Source organism: Podarcis erhardii (assembly GCF_964252035.2).
Source record: "Podarcis erhardii genome assembly, chromosome: 8".
NCBI classification, from domain to species: Eukaryota; Metazoa; Chordata; class Lepidosauria; order Squamata; family Lacertidae; genus Podarcis; species Podarcis erhardii.
The window spans coordinates 20,866,673-20,886,033 of NC_138499.1; the positions used below are offsets into that span (position 1 = coordinate 20,866,673).

At 42.2% G+C, this 19,361-nt stretch overlaps 1 protein-coding gene across 2 annotated transcripts in view; it reads left to right on the forward strand.

Moving 5' to 3' along the window:
• Nucleotides 1-19,361, forward strand: part of RSPO2 (R-spondin 2) — a 105,001-nt gene that overhangs the window by 64,908 nt on the left and 20,732 nt on the right. For both annotated transcript variants that reach the window (XM_081874782.1, XM_081874783.1), the window contains exons 4-5: nucleotides 5,804-5,947; nucleotides 8,617-8,805. In XM_081874782.1, coding sequence (XP_081730908.1) covers nucleotides 5,804-5,947; nucleotides 8,617-8,805 — 333 coding nt within the window. The remainder of the gene's footprint in view (nucleotides 1-5,803; nucleotides 5,948-8,616; nucleotides 8,806-19,361) is intronic.

Here is a 19,361-nt window from a genome sequence, read left to right on the forward strand (position 1 = left end):
TGATTGTTCTAGCGAGTATGGTTGTTGTAGGTAACCTGGAACAACTCCAGGCATGCCTGAAGGATGTGGACCATTTGGACCGCTTCCAATTGAGATTCAGGCCTCATCGTTGGACTGAAAACTGTCTTGGTTGTGCTGGTCAATGATCTCCAGTGAGCTAGGGGCAAGGGTGAAAGCTGTTTCCTAGTTTTGCTGGATCTCTCAGCGGCCTTTGAGACCATTGACCATGACATCCTTCTGGACTGTCTAGAGGGGGCACTGTTATGCAGTGGTTCTGCTCCTTCCCCCGGGGCTGTGCCCCATGGACTCTCACTTGTGGGGTGCCTCAGGGCTCTGTCATCTCCCCCATGCTTTTTAACATCTACATGAAGTCGCTCGGAGATCATCAGGGGGCTTAGGCTGGAAAATACCCAGTTTTACCTCTACTTCAAATCAGAACCAGTGAGGGGGGTCAAGGTCCTGTGTGAGTAGAGGCGGTTGGCAGATGGATGGCAGGTAACAGATTGAGCTTGAGTCCTGACAAAACAGAAATACTGTTCTTGGGGGACAGGGGCCGTGTGTGTGTGTGTGTGTGTGTGTGTGTGGGACTCTCTGGTCCTGAAGGAGGTAACTGTGCCCCTGAAAGATCAGGTACACAACCTGGGAGTCAATTTGGACTCCTTCCTCCTGGGCTGTGGAGGTGCAGGTCAATTCTGTGTCCAGGGCAACTCTCTACCAGCTCCATCTGGTACTCAGACCCTACCTGCCTGCAGACTGTTTTGCCAGAACGGTGCATGCTCTGGTTATCTCCCGCTTGGACTACTGCAATGCGCTCTACGTGGGGCTACCTTTGAAGGTGACCCAAAAACTACAACTAATCCAGAATGCGACAGCTAGACTGGTGACTGGAAGTGGCCGCCGTATAACACCGGTCCTTAAGGATCTTCACTGGCTCCCAGAAGGTTACTGAGCACAATTCAAAGTGTTAGTGCTGACATTTAAAGCCCAAAATGGCCTCAGCCCAGTATACCTGAAGGAGCACCTCCACCCCCATTGCTCAGCCCAGACACTGAGGTTGTCCTCTGAGGGTCTTCTGCTGGTTCCCTCACTGTGAGAAGTGAAGTTACAGGGAACCAGGCAGAGGGCCTTCTCAGTAGTGGTGCCCTCCCCGAGGAACACCCTCCCTTCAGATGTCAAGGAGATAAAGAATTACACAACTTTTAGAAGACATCTGAAGGCAGCCCTGTTTTGTGAGGTTTTTTTTTTAACACTTGATGTTTTATGTTTTTAGATATGCTGTAAGCCGCCTAGAGTGGCTGGACAAACCCAGCCAGATGTGCTGGATATAAATAATAAAAATATTATGATTATGATTCAGGCTTTGGTCTCTTGCAGTGGTTCCATTTCCTCTTTATCCCTCCTTCACCTGTGGTGAATTAGTATGCATGGAGCCAGACCATCTGTGGGTTATGAGCAAATCTTTTTACCAGGCCTAGATGTGTGTGGTTTTAGTGGTCCTGCCAAATCTGGTTGTTCCATGGAGAGCAGTAGAGGCTTCTTCATTTGGGTAAATGCAGCACTGCCCCACCAACGTCCATCTGTCCCCAGTTATCACTTACCTGCCTGCATTCTTGCTTGCAACCAATCCACTGCCTGCACAGTTTCCTCCTCTTGAAGTGTTTTCCCACTTACAGAACTCAGCAGGGAAAGAATGAGGACAAAACTAGAATTAGTTGACTCTGCTAATCCATGGCTCTGGCTACAGTTATTGTTGGTTTCTCTATTTTCGGCCCCACCAGTCCCAAGGGGCACCAGCCACTGCTGGACAATAGGGTTGTTCGCAGGTTACACTGAACACAAACAGTCTTATACGCATGTGCAAGAATTTGTGTGAACTTTTGTGTACACTTGTTGGCTTGGAACAGTTCAGGTACATAGATTGTGCCAGCACTGAACATTTCACTGTGCAGCTCAACGCCTTGTGTGCACAGATTGGACTGCTGTTGCCTATAACTTGAGAACATCCCTTCTGGGTCTGTTAAATGCACAACGCTAACATTCAGCACGACTCACAGGAGTCAAGAGATGGCCTCAGGCTAAAGTTTTGAGCCTATTAGAAAAACAGTGACGCAGCAAAGGAAATAACTTCAGATTATGGCTCTGTACATTGGTGGAGTGTCCCGATCCAGGAATAACAACAAAATTAATAGTTATTGCTCCCCTGGCAGCAAAGAGAGGCAGAAGGAGAAAACCGACACTTTCGGCAGCACCCCTTACATATCTGTAGAATAGCAATTTATTATGCATTAATAAATGTACGTATGTAAGCAGAACAAGAGCTGCATGAACAGTGTTGAAAACCCTCTTTTTGGCATGGGATGGTTCCAGTTGTTTCCTTTTGGGTCCAACTCACACCTCCATTACAGAAGAGGAGAGGCAATTTTTGCCAACTTTATTTGCCTTGCATTCCTCCACATTTGTTCCAGAGAGTTGGAGGAGCCTCTGGAGCAGCGGTTCTCAACCTGTGGGTCCCCAGATGTTGATGGACTACAACTCCCATCATCCCTAGCTAGCAAGACCAGAGCTCAGGGATGATGGGAGTTGTAGTCCAACAACATCTGGGGACTCATAGGTTGAGAACTGCTTATCTGGAGCATCAGGTGAAGGTCTTCATGGGAACTGCCATGCCATGTTTGCTTTGCACTTGCAAGAAATAGCTCCTTCAGTGTGGCAACACCTGCTACACTTTGGAACTCCTTGCTCATTGATCGTAGGCAGGTGCATTCACTGCACCATTTTCAGTGCCTACTAAAAATATATTTGGCTTAAGCAAGGCAACCCAGACATGGTAAATCTGACATGAACTTCAACATGCAATTTTATTTTATAACATATATTTTTAGAACTGTTGGTTTCATTTTGGAATTTGTAAAGGCAAACTTGATTTTTAACGACCGATTTTAATCAGTAATTTGGATGTACGCAAACTGCTTAAAGGTTTTGCCTGATTAAGAGGCATATAAATTCTCTTTAATAGAATAAATAAATGCAGAGAAAAAGGGGAAAAGCTGCCTCCTCTCACACGTTTCACTATATGCTGGCTCAGAAACCACTCTGGGTAGAAACAAAAAGCATTATAAACCAACTTTCATAAGAAATATTTGGCGGCGGTGAGCGAGTGACCGAAGAAGAGATATTGAGCTCAATGAAAATGTCAACACAGTGTGTGGCGGCTGTGAAAAAGGCAAATCTCATGCTAAGGGATCGTTGGGAAATAAACCTGCCAACATAGCAATGCTTCGATACAAATCTATGGTGCGACCACACTTGGAATGCAGTGTCCAATTCTGATGGCCACATCTCAAAAAGGATACCGGGGAAAGCGCACTAAAATGTAACCAAAATAATCAGGAGGGTGGGACAAATCCCCTGTGAGGAAAAGCTACACTCTTTGAGGCTTTTTAGATTGGGGGGGGGGAAGCAACTAAGGGTGGACATAGTAGGAGTCTATAATATTATGCATGGCATTGGAAAAATGGATGAAAAGAAAGTTTTTTCTTCCTCATATTACCAAAATCCACAGCCATCCAATACAGCTGAATAGGTGGGAGTGTCATTCAGGGCAGATAATGAGCCTATTTCTTCACACAACCCACAGATAAATTATGAGTGCATTTAGACGTGAGAATTATTGCATTAGTCTCCCTGAGTATAATTCTCATGCTTCTATCTGGCCTGTTGCATTATGGAACAGTGGCTTTTGGATTGATTACACCACTACCCCATGCTACATTTTTAATGGTGGGGAAGAACCATACGCCAGCGTACCACCCCAAATTTTATCAGCGCAAACCTCCCGCAGTTTTCTGAGTTAACAGGATTGCAAGTGCCTAGCAAGGATTGTTGGCCTAGCAAGCATATGCCATTTGGGTTGGAAATTAATTGCTAAGAAACTGTCATGAGATAACGTTTTTTAAAAGCATGGTTGTGACCATTCTAGATTTGTACACTGTGCCGTGTCCATAAAACTCATGGGGCCTTAACAGCTTTTTGAAAACTGGAATTCTTTGCAAACTGAAATATGTTGTGCAGACGTGTTCTCATGTTTGTTAGTTAACTTGAGTGTGTATGTGCACACCTCCTTTTTTAGGCTTAAATGCAGTACCTACGTAAACAGGAGAAAGTCTCATTGAACTTGGTGGGACCTAAATTTCAGCTGGCATGTCTAGGATTTCAGTAATAATCTGTGGCTCATTTTTGATGTAAGAGTCAGAGGCCAATAAACCATGGGTTGTTGGCCAAAGAACAAACTGCATGCTCTTGCCTTGCCTGTCTGGTTTTGTCACTGAGATCATAATAATTTTTATAAACCTCTTAGAGACTACCTTGGTATTAAGACGTGTATAAATATATGACATAAATTGTTATGTTTAAACCATAGTTTCCTGTTGCATCATAACAGGGCAACTATGGTTTAATCCCTGCATTCTAACAAGGATATGACACATATGATCCATAAGTGCGATGTTGCCTGTAGTGTTTTCTTTTCCCTTTCTTTACATCCCTAAACCTAAGGCTAAATATATGCATTCAGTGCATGTTAATGGAACTGAAATATAAGTAATCAAAGTCCTAGCATTCAGATTCACTTGTCTGCAGAACTTGCTGGCCATAGAAAACTTGGTTTGGGTGCTTGCTATATGAAGAATAGCCAGCCTTTCTCAAAATGTGATGATAAACATTCCAGTGGCGTGGAATCTACCAAACATAAGAGAGTGGCTGCCAGAAAAGGCAAACACAAGAAATGTATCACAGACTATCTAGCTATGATCTGTGGCCAAGAAATGGAAAGTTAAGGTTTCACATAAGGAAACACCATGTGTATTCTCCATTCAATTTAAAACAGGAAGGTGTTGGGGACAAAACTCCCCAAGACTGAGTCAAAGATACAGGTAACAACAACATGCAGCCTTTTCGTATAGCAGAGGCCCTAATATTTTAAATGGAAGATTTCCATCTATAAAGGGGGGGGGGTTTCACTTGAATGTGACATCCCGCCCCCGCCCCCCAATATTTGAATCAACAACTGATACTTGACCTTGTAGATGGTTGCATCTCTTGGATGTGAGGCAGCAGTTATATAGTGATAGCTTTCCTTCCAGCATTTCTGCTGTGCGATACAGGACCACCCATTCACATCTCATCAGAATGCCAAGACCCATTTAATGTGCATATTTGAAAGCAAATTACTTATAGGTAGCAGAATTCATCATGCTCTCTCATGCTGTTATTTGTCACTAGCTAAAATCTTCTGCAAATCAATTAATGATTGACTAGTTAATAATGTAATTAATTGAATTTGTATGCCGCCCTTCACCCATAGATCTCAGGGCAGTTCACAACACAATGGATGAGATAATACCCCTTTTTCACATTTGTTTTTTGTGGGTTGGTGTGATGGGTCAAGAAGCAGGAGCTCATTGACATCTAATGTGCTGGTTACTTATACAATTTCACAGCTTCCCACAAAACTGTGCTCAAGATACATATATATTTAAAAAGCCTAGATGAAAACAGCTATGCTGTTGCACTCAGGACCTGTTTGTGGGCTTCCCAAGCACATCTGGTTGAGCTCTGTGAATACAGGGTGCTGGACTAGGTGGACCACTGGCCTGATCCAACAGGGCTTTTCTTTGGTTCTTGAGTAAGCTCTGAACCCATTCTTCTTAAATGGTTGAGTCCTGCTGTGTTCTTTGCTGCCGCATCACTCAATGAATTTGCAAACCTGAAATAAATAAATAAATTTGTTATTCCAACCTCTTAGGATGCAGAATAGAGAACTGTGATTCTTGCTTCAGTCGAGATTTTTGCACAAAGTGCAAGCCTGGGTTTTATCTCTACCGGGGTCGCTGCTTTGGAGAATGTCCTGACGGCTTTGCACCTTTAGAGGAGACCATGGAATGTGTGGGTGAGTGCTTATTGAACATCTCTTCTATATTACCTCTTTCTGATCCTTCTCACTGATTCAGAATGGTTTCTGAAATTATTTTCCACTTTGCCTGATTAGGTTGTGCCACCCACTTGTATACAATCCAACTTTCTCTATTTACTAGTAACAGTCCTGATGTTCCGGTACCTGTTCCCAAGAAATCAGTGTTTCTGTTTTTTGGAATGTCCTTTTAAAACCAAGAGTGCTCTTGTGCTCAGATCCTGTTTATGGGTTTCCCACAGGCTGGCCACTGTAAGAACAGGAAGCTGAACTAGATGGGCCATTGGCATCATCCAGCCAGCTCTTCTTATATACATATATTCATGCCACCCAGTGAGCCATTTCTGGTTAACAGAACATAAAATTGTCATGAAATTCTGCTCAATATTGATCCAGAGTAGATTCCAATGTATAGTTAGCAGAGTAAAAATTTGAGCACTTTGCAGGATTCCCAAAAAATAGACCAAAGGCAATTTTATTTCATCCAGGAGAGCTTTACTGCTACTGAAGGCAAATGAGCATAATGGTCACAAATCCAATACATTCAGGATTGGCTCTGTCCATAAGAAATCCAGTTGCAGCAGACTTAACTTAAACTTACAATAACCTCTAAGACTAAGCTTTAACACTATATGCACAACACCACACCAGAAGGAAGAGAGATAGAAAGAGAAAGTGAAACCCAGGCTCCTTCTGGCCTTACTTTTATAGTCTGCATGACCTTGACAGAAAGAGATAAGAGAACCAGTTTAAACCAGCTGTACTCAGCTTCTCTGAAGGAATAACTCAAACATCACGAACCTTTTACTTGTATCCCTCACACAAAGAAGCTTCCAGAAGTTCCAGAAGCCTCTTGAATTAATTAGAATAGGAAAGATCTCTACACATCAGATCAATACTTTCTGCACTAAGAAATGCAAACTGGCAAAAACAAGCAGAGAAAAATACTGTCTGCTCTCAAAAATTGTATCCTTTCCTCTTCCCCCTCTACGGCATGCAGTTCCACTTCTTTCTCTTGTGCATTCCCCCTCCCAGCCACTACCAGCAGCAAATGATGGGAATTCTAAGGCAGTGATAATTGGAGTGTTAGAATAATAAAATTAATGTCCACATTTTCAACCATGAAACGTTAGTGATTATGTGGTTGTCTCATACTTGCCTTTTTGTTTCTGTTTGAACACTTAGAATAATTATCATGCTTATGGTCTAAACCTTTCTGGACATCGAGATAGGTTTACAAGTTCACACATTACCTCACTGCATAAAAACCTTGGCGAGTGTTTGGTACATAAGTTAGATGGAAACAGCTAATGTGCTATAATAACGTTAGAGCAATGCAATTCATCTTCTTACCGTTAATAAATCTAGAAATAATGGATCCTAGGGAAATCTCTGTTTCTGAAACCTGATGGCTTTTCTCCAAGTAAGGATGCTCTGAAGCACTCCTGAGTTGAGTCGCTTTGATTTTTCTTTGCATCTTAATAAAAGGGAGAGCATAGGTTGCCGTGAAATGGTCTTTCTCATTTTTCTTTTTTTTAAACTACGCCTAATGTGGCTTGGTGACTTGTGTCTGCAAATCAGACTGAAACCTAATGCTAAAAAAGAACAAGTGAAAGACTTCTGTGCCCAGCCTAGTTTGTTACGGCTGCTTGGAGTTGGTAGGGAACCCATTTTTCCATAGCTCTGAAAGGGAAATAGGGATCCTGTTACCACTCTGATGAGCCTTAAAAAGCTACATCTCCCAGAATGCAATGGTGGAAGCCATGACTACTTAAAGTATAATAATAATTTTATTATTTATACCCCCTCCCAGTCTGACTGGGTTTCCCCAGCCACTCTGGGCAGCTTACAGTATCATAGAGCTTTAAATGTATGATTGATATGAATGTTGCCTTGGTATAATCCATCTGGATGTCTTCTTACGTTCCTGTGTTCTGATCTAAACCTATTGTTCAACCAGAAAAACAAAACAAACAGAGAAGAGACCTGAGATTTCCACTATTTAAATTGGGGCAGTGAGCCTGTGGCCCTCCAGACGATGTTAGAATCCAACTGCCATCAGTCAGTCCCAACTAGCAATGCCAATGATCAGGGATGATGGGAGTTATAACCAGGGCTTTTTTTCAGCCAATACTCTCCAGAATTCAGTTCTCGCACCTCTCAGGTGGGCACCTTTGCCATTCTAAGAGAATGAGGGAAGTGTTCATGGAAAGTTCTAACACCTCTTTTTCTAGAAAAATAGCACTGGTTATAACCCAGCAACAGTTCCCCAGATCTGTTTTAAAATTATTGGAACACCCCTCAAAAGCAACTGGAAGGAAAATGAAGATAACTGTAAGATGGGGAGAGAAGGAGGTGTGGAGAATTCATGGTAGACTAGAAATTGCATTGCCTTCCCACAACACATTTCAGGGCTAGTTTGTGAACCAGCTCTTCGAGTTAGTGGGATTAAATAAGGCCAGCCTGTGGAAATTTCCTCTAGTAAAGCCACCAGACACTGAACAGTAAAATCTGCCACTTATGAAGTTTTGAATTTCTTCATCCTCTCTGCCACCCCCACCCTCTGCCCCTCATTGACATGTATTTTGGAGCAGCAATGACAAGAAGATGTTAACTAGCCTCTGGGTTGTGTATGTTGGTTTCCTCAGAAGGCTGTGAAGTGGGCCCTTGGAGTGAATGGGGGACGTGCAGCAGAAATAACAAGACCTGCGGATTTAAGTGGGGCTTGGAAACGCGGACGAGGCAAATTGTGAAAAAGCCAGCAAAAGACACAATACCATGCCCAACCATCGCAGAGTCCAGAAGATGTAAAATGGCCCTGAGGCACTGTCCGGGAGGTAAGCATGCCAGATGCCAAAAAGTTTTTATGAGCTCTTTTCCTGACTCAAGCCGTGCTTGTTTAACTAAGATAGATAGAACACTGTCTCTTGTTTTTCAAAAACCTGGAGGAACCGTCCAACTTACACACCACCTCGTTCTGTTAGCACACAAGTGCTGAAGCACAGCCTGTGACTGTGTGTGTATATATATATAGAACATGTTTATGAGATCCTGTATAGAATGTTGTTTTGCAGCAACATCAGGTAGCAGTCAGTTTTTAAACCATGAGCAGTTCAAGACAGCCGACCTCTACATCTCTTCTCATAAAGAAACTCCATTTTGTTCAATACCAGGTAAGTGTGTGAATAAGCAACCTCCCCCAGACCTGGTGGCCTGCAGATGTTTGGGGCTACAACGTGGCCATGCTGGCTGGGACTGATGGGAGTTGGAGTCCAAAAAACCTGAAGAGCAGTGGGTTACAGTCATAATGAGCCCCATGATGCTGTTGGAATTGGTAGACTGTGACACAGGAGGAGGTCGAAACCCAAGGACGCCTGAATGGTGGGAAACCTGGGTTGGAGGAGGGAGGAATCTCCACCACAACTTCAGCCACTTCAGGAGGGGGACCAGGGATGCCAGTTCTCTGCACACCCCTGCTCTTTCTGCAAAGTGAAGGGCCTCAGTGAAGGCTCAGGAAGCCTTTGAGCAGTCAAGGAGGCAGAAGGCAGTGACTGAACAGGAGTCCAAAAAGTAGGGTGCAAGCTTGTTGCTGAGAACCAGGCACTGGCTTCACAGATAGGAGCAGCCCATCCCATCCCTGTGGAGCATGCTTTTTCGATCCCAACATTCCCACAAGGTGAACAAGGCGAGTGAGTGTGCCGCAGTTGGACTTTGAAAGCTTGGCAGACAGGGTGGGGAAATTTGTTGGGACATCTTCATTGCTTCCACTGGTTCTGAACTTCCACCTTGAACTGAGATGTGGCTCCTGGGCCCTGTGTCTGTTGCTGAGCCTATACCACTTCTTGCCTGAATAAAGATCTTTTTTATTTCTTACAAGTGAGAGTCTTTGCTTGTGTGTTTTGGGGTGGGAGCCAGGACAGGGCACTGGATTGTGGCCTAAGAAGTTAGATCAAGCTTATTAATGTACAGGTGCAGTAGGGACAATGTGTTTCTACCGTCATAATACTGCCTGGTTCAAATGTGATTAGAGATAGATTGTGCCTTTTTGTTGTTCTCTTATGTGGGAAAAATGAAATTAATTACAGTTTGTCTGTTGGCGTGTTCACTTTAGCCTCCTGCTATGGGACAGTGTCTGATCAGTCTTGTTAAGTAGGGAGTAAATGCAGCAAGTAGTAAGGGAAGTCATATTCTGTGACTTGGATAGCTCTATTCTGCATAAAAATCTATTAAAAAATGACCCCTTCCTAATGTTCTTAGTCTATACACTCTCATCAACACGTGGGATAAATCTTATATTATGTAACCAAAGACAGTAGTAGATTGTGATGGATTAAACTGAGATCAGGAAGCGAGGACATTTTTGGTGGGGCAGGGTCAAGTGTGTGTGCCTTTGCCAGATGCTTTCTATTTCTGTTTGGTTTGTTGACATTTCATTTTACTATTTTTGTGTTCTGCCTTAATGTGCAACGATGGCCATAGAAGCATTTCAGTGACAGTTTTTTCCCCAGGATTTTCAGTGACAGTTTTATGCTTTTGCATCCATGCTCACTGTGTATCCATATACCCATGTGGCTTCATAAGAACGACCCCTTGCAGTACCTCTTTCTCTTTTATGAAGGAGAAAGACAGCTGCAAGGGCAAAAGAACTTCGTGTTATCATTGGTTTTTTCCTGTGGTCATGTTGAGTGCAGCATCTTAAAAGATTGCACTAGAATGATTGTTAGATTTCCTGATGGGTCATTTTGAGGAGTCCACAGTAAGGATTACAATGCAAACCTTCTGCCTCTTCTCTTGGCTTTTGGCCTTGTGGGAATTAATTTTGTTCGGTCTGCATCTGTAAGCAAATAATAATAATATTTTTAAAACTTGTGAGCCACTTTTCTATTCTTTGCTGAAGGTAACTCAAAGCAACTTTCAACAACAAATAGTTTGCGCCTCCTGGACTAATTCAGGAAACCTTTGGATTTCACACTTTCTGAATATTGTGCTTCAATTGTCAGCTCAGAAAGAGTACAAAAGCCCGATCAGTTACAGGGCTTTGTTAAAGGTATTTTTACCATCATATAAACCCCTGAACAACTTAAAGTAAAGGTAAAGGGACCCCTGACCATTAGGTCCAGTCGTGACCGACTCTGCGGTTGCGGCGCTCATCTCACTTTACTGGCCGAGGGAGCCGGCATCCAGCTTCCAGGTCATGTAGCCAGCATGACTAAGCCACTTCTGGCGAACCAGAGCAGCGCACGGAAATGCCATTTACCTTCCTGCCGGAGCGGTACCTATTTATCTGCTTGCACTTTGATGTGCTTTCGAACTGCTAGGTTGGCAGGAGCAGGGACCGAGCAACGGGAGCTCACCCCGTCGCGGGGATTAGAACCGCCGACCTTCTGATTGGCAAGTCCTAGGCTCTGTGGTTAAACCACAGTGCCACCCACATCCTTGGACAACTTAAGACCAGGTTAATTGTATAGACATGGAAGATCAATGAAATCATCTGGGGAAATTTTACTCATGGCACTGCACACTACAGGGCAGTGACCCCCCAAATAGGCATTTTCTGCCATTGCTCTTGCATTGTAAAATACCCTTCCCTGTGCCATGTAAAGCATCATGCATGAATAGCATTGAACATCTTGTAGAGACATATCTTTTTTGCCCAGACTTTCTCTGAGCCTCCAAGATTGGATTCTGTCATCCTTGAAGTCTTGTTTTTATATTATGCGCTCTTTTACTGTACTTTTATGTTGCATTTCTCTCTTTATTATAGTATTCTGTTGTTGTTGTTGTTGTTGTTGTTGTTGTTGTATTATTTGTGTATTGCTTAAAGCTTTGTCAAATATTAAGTGGTTTAGCAATGCTTCTAAATAAACAAAATGTATGTATCTTAGGGTATAATAAATAAAGAAGTGGATGCAGTGAGACAAAATATGTATTTAAATAAGTTCAAATGATGAAGTGAATGAACCCATGCAAAAACTGAGATGGCCTGGAAACAGAATGAGTGTCCATCCCTGTGTTATAAGACCATATTATTCTAATGGCAATTATGCCAAATATATTCATGACTCCCAAAGGATGGAAACAGAAGGGCAGATGGGATAAATATTCACAGCAAGTTTTCCTCAGCCTGAAGACAGGGGAGGCCAGTAATGAGTTTACAAGGAGAAATGAATGCTATTTGGGACAGTGACTTGGAGCTCTCTGGAAGGTGGGGAGGACACCACGAATTGCCTCAAATTTTGGAGTGCTTTTCTAAATATCCACCACAGTTGCAGCATGACAGTCATAGCAGCAGTAAAACCAAAGTTAATGCCCTGGAACTCTGGAATGAAAGAAAAACTTCCACTAATTTCATAAACAGAAGACACAGCAGAACTGCCAGCTAAGAAACGAAACCCATCAGATTAATTTGTTTTAACTGCAACTTCAGAATGAGAAGCAAAATTTTGGGGCACCTTAGAAGCAGGCAAGTGATAGGATGTTCTGTTCTTTTTCTTCTTGATCTCAGTTTTTACAAACTGAGGCAAATGGTGCTCCTGATCATGCACTGCTACTGTTTAATGCTAGCATCAGTAACAAATGAAACACTGGGTATTCATTATCCACTCGGGATGAGGACATCTAGTCTTGTTTGTATATCACACCAGAGGAGATTAATGGTCTGAGCCAGAAACCAGCATGTGACAGTTCTTGGGGATAGTAACCACTCAAGCTAAAGAGATAAGGATAATACATGGCAGCCACTTGGAAGGATATCTTGTTTAAGAAACTTTTTGAGTACCTAACATATCTAGCATAGCATTTAACCTCCTGATTCCGACAGCATGCAGCACTCCAGCTTCGTGCTCCTCTTACAGTGGCTTCATTTGTATGAATGTTGGCATTTTAGATTGTTTTACTTTTATAGCATGTGGCTGGCCTTTACCTCTCAGTAGTTGGAATGTTCGTAGATGTTCTGTGACATCACTGCAGCTCAGCTTGAAGGAAATGTGCAGCCAGCTTTTAGCCTGGAGCTATTCCTTACAATTGTTATAATGGGACTGCAGTTGAAGCAGATGGGATTGCATAAATATAGAGAAATGAGAAAAGTTCTAGTCCTCTGAGCAGGTCTTTTGATATGGTGGATCATTAATGTGTCTTTTCCTTTCCATCTTTGGGGTCTTATGCCAAAAATAAAATAAAATAACAGAGTAAAGCAAATATGGGCCTAATGCATAAAATTAAAATACTACTGCGGGAAGAACAGGTAACATTTTAAAATGTTATCACTTTCTCAGTCATCAAATAGCTTAGGGGAACTATTAAATGTTGTTGATTTAAAAAAGAAAAGAAAAGTGGGTATTACCTAAATGTTTTTTCAACTACTCCAAGTCGTTCCAAACTGATGGGTTTTGGATATCATCCAGAATCGGATTTTCCTTGGGAAGAAAACACTTTAACAGGATTAATAGCCTAGGCTTGTTAATATCTTTGCTCTTGCTGTTACGAGAAATCTCAGCTTTTTTAGGTTTAAGGCTAGCTCAAAACTCTGGTTGCTTTGCCAACAGATGATTCTGTGTGACCTGGAGTGGAGCCTTCCATTTTTCAGGTGAAAGAATCAACTTGAACATGCTGGTGAGATATCTTAAGAACAGCCATCTGTTTTGGGGTAACTCCATTCCTCGCAGTGCCCAGTTTATGTAATTCTTCTGTCTTCAAAGCTTTTTGTGTTCTAAGTATTGGGAAGGTCCCAAGTATTGGGGTGTGTGCAGAGGGTGGACTGGGCCTCTCACCTTCATATATTTATTACTGAAGTCTGCTTGTTTTATCTGTCTTGGTGCACAGCCTTGAGAGTTATAAAGATAGGTCAACAAAGCAAAACAAACTCAATCTAAAGAACTAGTTAAGAACAAATAAAATTAACCAGCTTAAGAAAAGACCAATCAGAAAAGATGTGTCTTGAATCACCTGCAGAAGACCAATAAAAGGGATGATTTTGAGAAGGGAATTTATTCTTAAGCCTCGGGACAATTGATGTGAAAGTCCTTCTCTTTGTCACGTCATTCCTCTTGCATGGAAGTTAGGGTTGCCACATTTCAAAAAGTGAGAATCTGGACACAAAAGTTTTTGAGCTATTTTTAAGGGAAATTGCCAAAAACGACACTGCCAACATGGGTCGCCATATATCCAGATTTTTCCAGACATTTAGCCAATTTCTGCCTGGACACTGCTTCTGACTGCAGTATTCCAGGTATGTCCGGGAAATTCTGGACATATGTCAACTCTAATGGAAGTGGAGCTTGGAGCAGGTTCTGAGAGGGAAAACTTGATGCTGACATCCAGGAATTGTAAAAAGATGCAGGCCCTGTTTGGGTATCTAGGAAAACAGTCTACACAGTGCTCCTCATAGTGTGGTGTATTCTGAACATGTTCAGCTGAACATGCAGTGATTTCCTCTCCAAACCTTTTCCTCAGAGCAAAGAAGTCTGAGGCACAGCCAGCAGGGACAGAGATGTTGTGGGGTGCTCTTCCCTTTAAATGTCTAAGAACACATTGGAGACAAATAGATGAAGAGACCTGAGATATATGGGAGCCAGGGACTGAAGGGAATTATTATTAAACACCAGAAACTTGACATGAACCTTGAAACTTATTGGTTGCCATTGCAGCTGAAACAAGATGGCTGGGTAGGATCAGGCTAGATGTTACACACAGGTCAGTAGCGGTTGTGTAACAACAAAGCAATGGCTATTGTTCTGCTCCCTTCCTCAAAGCAGGATTCCTTTTGAACTGAAGAGCTGCATGTGCGAATTGGTTTAAGTATGTTAGTTCTGTGCCCACATTAAGCAAAATACACAGAGGTCCTCAATAAGGGTGTAATTCACCCTTCTCCACCCTCTCAGGTGAAAAGCACATTAGTTTTTGGCTGAAGCAGCGCAGGTGCAGTAATGAAGGGAAAAGAGCTGGAAAGTTTTAGAACTGATTTTTAGAGCTGATTTTTTTCCAGGGTTGTAAACTCTGCAGGGAGCCTCTGTGAGAATACCTGCCTCTTTGCGAAAGCAATGCGACCAAGCTGGCTCACTCCTCTCTCGTTTGTTTGCTTTAAGTTGCATTATAAATGCCTGGGGAGAGCTAATGTTGCAATCTCTCACACGTTTTCTTTCTTTTCCCCGCAATTAGTTCAGCAATCCAGTTTTCCTAATTTCTCAATCTTGGTTAGAGCCGCATTTGCTGCTTTCTAATCTCCCATTGTTGTAAAGACAATACGCCCACCTCCCATTTTGCTTTATAATCAGCAACCCTCAAGGCTGGGCACGTTTGAGTATCACAGAAAGGGACAGCAGACAATAGACCGCGTGTGTGCTAATTTCACAGCTATTTTGATCTTATCTAGTTGCGTTGTCCTCTAATCCAATCAAAATTTATTTATGACATTCACATTGGGGATCCTGTTTCGTTTTAGCTGGCAACAGCTGATGAGTCTGAAGGTATGAAGGTATGATAAACCTCCATTGTTGGTTGTGGTATCAGAAGTTTTGAAAGACCGTCCCTTGGGTCCCTCAAAAATGGGCAGGGAATTTCAGCCCTCACCCCAACTCATACAAATCTTCCTTTACCCATCCTAATCCCCACCTAAAGTCTCATCAGCATTGAACGAGGTTAGCTACTGAGTTCACGGCAGTCTAACAATCAGAGTACAGAATTTGTTGTCCTTGCATGACCGCAGAATCCCACTAATTCCATGAGCACATTCAGCTCCTATGGCCCCGAGTAAATGTGTGCCCAGTTTCAGAAACGAAGACATGCACACCCTTCATAAAAACCTGTATTTTGACCTGCCCTCAGAGTCTGTAAATAGTCCCTGCCAGGCTTAAGGTAAGACTTTTTGAGAAGGGCTTGAAGAGAGTGTGTTTGTGCCAAAAAAAGGACTAGCCAGTTTCATAATTATATGGGCATAATCACAGGACAAATACAGAGCTGGTCTCAGATGACTAGTGGACAGAATTGCCCACCTTAATCAGCCCATATGCTAACAAGAGCTGGTTCTGTCCCTCCTAACTGAAGAGCCACACATCATGTTTAACCACTTGAACAAGGAGGGGTTCTGTTACTAATAGATGCTCACCTCTTTCCCCATATAGCAGCTTTCCCCAACCTAGTTATTCTCCAGATGTTGTTTGTTGGGCTCCAACTCCACAATCATCCCTGGCCTTGGGCCGTACTGCCTGGTGCTGATGGGATTTGTAGTCCAGCAATATCTGCAGGGCCACAGGTTCCCTGCTCTACTGAATGCAAAGGATGCTGTCTACCTTATTTGAAAAATCTAGAGGAAATTATCAAATTGGATATAATTGCATATAATGTTATGTGCAATGGCATTATAAGGTAAATTTAAAGCATGGTATATAAAGTTTTCCTATAGGGCTTCTCTGCTTTCTTTCTTTTTTCTTTTTTTTTTGCTTGACAACTATGCGAAAGTAAACATGTTCTTATAAGGAAAAACCAAGCATAGCTAATAGTTAGATCGTATCTTCTGTATGAGGATGGGAGGGACTAAAATTTTACGGCGCAACAATCCCTGCCCCATTTCTCCTCGCTTGCAATCCCCCATTAATTGGATAATCTATCCTAAGTCTATGTAAGCAGAGATCAGGTAATGACTGCTGCATGAATGAATTCTCAATAATGGATCCACATTAATTAATCAATTTCATGGCACATCATGCAGAAGAAGAAAAGCTCTTTAGCATCTTAATAAGATACACAACCTCTTCAAGCAAGCACTTGTAGCCTTTCTCCGCCCCCTGGTTGGTTGGCTGAAAGAACTGTTGACTGGGACACTTGACTTTAAAAAGGTCACACTTATTCAGAAGACACAGTCTTTCTTTGAATGGCTGGTATTCCTAACCCACTTGCTTCTGAGAAGTCCTCTTTGAAGATCCATTTTTAACGCAGGGCAATGTAGAGGTCCCCAGATAAAATGAAGTCAAACCCTCACAAAGCACAGGGTTTTATTGAGAAGATGTGATATATACGAAGCAAGCAGCTACTAACATGTAACTTGCTTAAGCCTAACTTTGGGGGTTGGACAATGGGTGCACAATCTGCCCTCGTTCTGCTTGATTCTCACATGGTTCATATCCTACCCACGCCCAACCTTCCCACAATATACACAAGAAATTGGACAAGTTTCTTTAGGTTAGACTGCACAAATTCCCTTGACTAGACAGATTCCCTTGTGTGTTGTCTTTTAGAAGCCCCTCAAAGTATCGTGTGATCTGTGGGTTGCTTCTGGAATTATCTGTTTTTAATGATTTTTAAAGAAAAATCCTTGCAAATGGCCAGAGCACGAGTTAGAGCCGTCTCTGGGCAATTATGCAGTTGACGAACATTTAAAAATTCTGAATGGCAGCCAGATACTAATCCATATTGAAGTATTTATTCTTAACACGGTTGTACTTGATCCGGTGTGTGTGTGAGTGAGTGAGCACGCAAAGAAACGAGCCCATCAATAGATACTTTTTTATTGCATGTGACATCGCTTGAGTTGTCAAATTAGCTTCATCTTTTTGCCTCACACTATTGGTAAGCTCTTCAAAAGGAGCACAGTGTGCACTGCTCTTCCTTGCTTGGAGCAGGGATTGCGTCTCCATCTGTAACATGCGCTTAGGAATTACATCCGTTCTGGAGAAATTAATTTCTTCAAGCAAAAGCTGCCAAGAGTCGTGTTCACCTTTAAACACTATTTCACTAGTTTATCAGATGGCGGCCCATTTGTGACACCCCTACGGACGTCCAGACCTCTGAGGTGCTGTCATACTGGTTAGGCTGTCTAGAACTCTTAGCTTGGAGGCTTCCCCCTGATGTGGAAATAACAGGGCGGAATTGTCCATGTGAAATACACAGCCACACAAACACCCCACAACTGCCAGTCTAGGCATATTTTATGCTAGAGAAGGAAATAAATAATCATCAGAGAATAATGAAGTGGGTCCTTATAACAGCTTTAGTTTAATAGCAGTCTGTGTGCAAAAACCACTGAATTCGTTGTCCTGCAAATACGTTCTTAATTTTTTTGTTTTGTTTTAATAATATGAAATTCTAGTCCTCATGAATGCAGCCTATAGGCTTTAAAGGTATTGGCTGATGCCTGATTAAGCCTTATTTCCAGGAGTTAGGAAATGTGGCTTCTTTCCAATGTGTGGCTTATTGTCCTCCTTCGTCACTGGCAGAAGCGGAATAATGTATTATTATTGTTATCATTCCCCATCCCTCACTCTAAGGTCTCAGGGCAGTTTAAACACAATATGAAAAACATTTTAAAACAACTGAAAATAGTGAGTATATGCAAATGAGCAAAATTTGCATATTTTAAATTAGGCTATTTAACTCTTTTGGGTTCTGGATTTGTGCAAATTTCTGACGTGTTTATGTTTTTTCGAGTAGAGTATATGGCATGCGACCTAGCAAGTTTTGTTTATTCTTTTACACTGTCTAGATGTCGTTTGAAATGACAGTGACATGTAGCTCCTACATTTCACTGATTTACTGGAATTTCAGAAAGTTCTTCCCCCTTGTAAACTTTTTTTTTTTTTTTAAAAAGTGCCTGAATTTTGTTGTTTCTGATAATTCAAGCCTCAGCTGCATTCCAAGCAAAATAACTTGGGGGAAGAAGCAATGTGCTGTTTTCTTGATAACTTAGTGTGACCTATTGAGTGATGTCTGTATAAGATGGAATTTCTGAGCACCTCATATGGAGTCAGACTCGGCTGGGCAGCAGACAAGTGTGGAGGTATCTAGTTGCAGGGTTTTGGCCAGAGCAACCGTAGGGTGCTAATGGAAGCAGTTGCTTTATGGGGTGTCAGATTTATTGTGAACTTTGTTTGAAGAAGTTCAAGCAAGGGGCATGGGCTTCCAGACACCCATGTTGGAGGAATTTTGGCAAATAGATTCGTGGCAGTTAATATTTCCATGCAGATGGATTGCTGTCTGACCACATTTGTGATTGACATCATCCCTGAAAACAAAACAAAAAAAGCAACCACAGTTCATCCAAATGATGGGCAACTTTAAAAAGAAAAGGGAAAAAAAAATATAGCAAAAAGACTTGGAAAGTATTTGCTTTTTACAGCGTTTGTAACATTGTTCAGTACAGGATATTGGGGGAGGGGAGAAGTGCTGATTGACATTTTTCTCTTGAATGCTTGCCCATTGTGATGCTTTTGTTTTTCAAAGTAAGGGAAGAATATACATTTAATTAATTAACAATGCCTGCCAGTGAATTCTGACAAGTGTGACTTGGATTGTAGAGGGTTGGGCTAGATCACCATTTGTGTGGGTGCCTTACAGTTCAATGATTTTACAATCAAGGCTAGTTTGTTCAGCACTAAGACTTTGCTTAAATCTCACCTGGAGC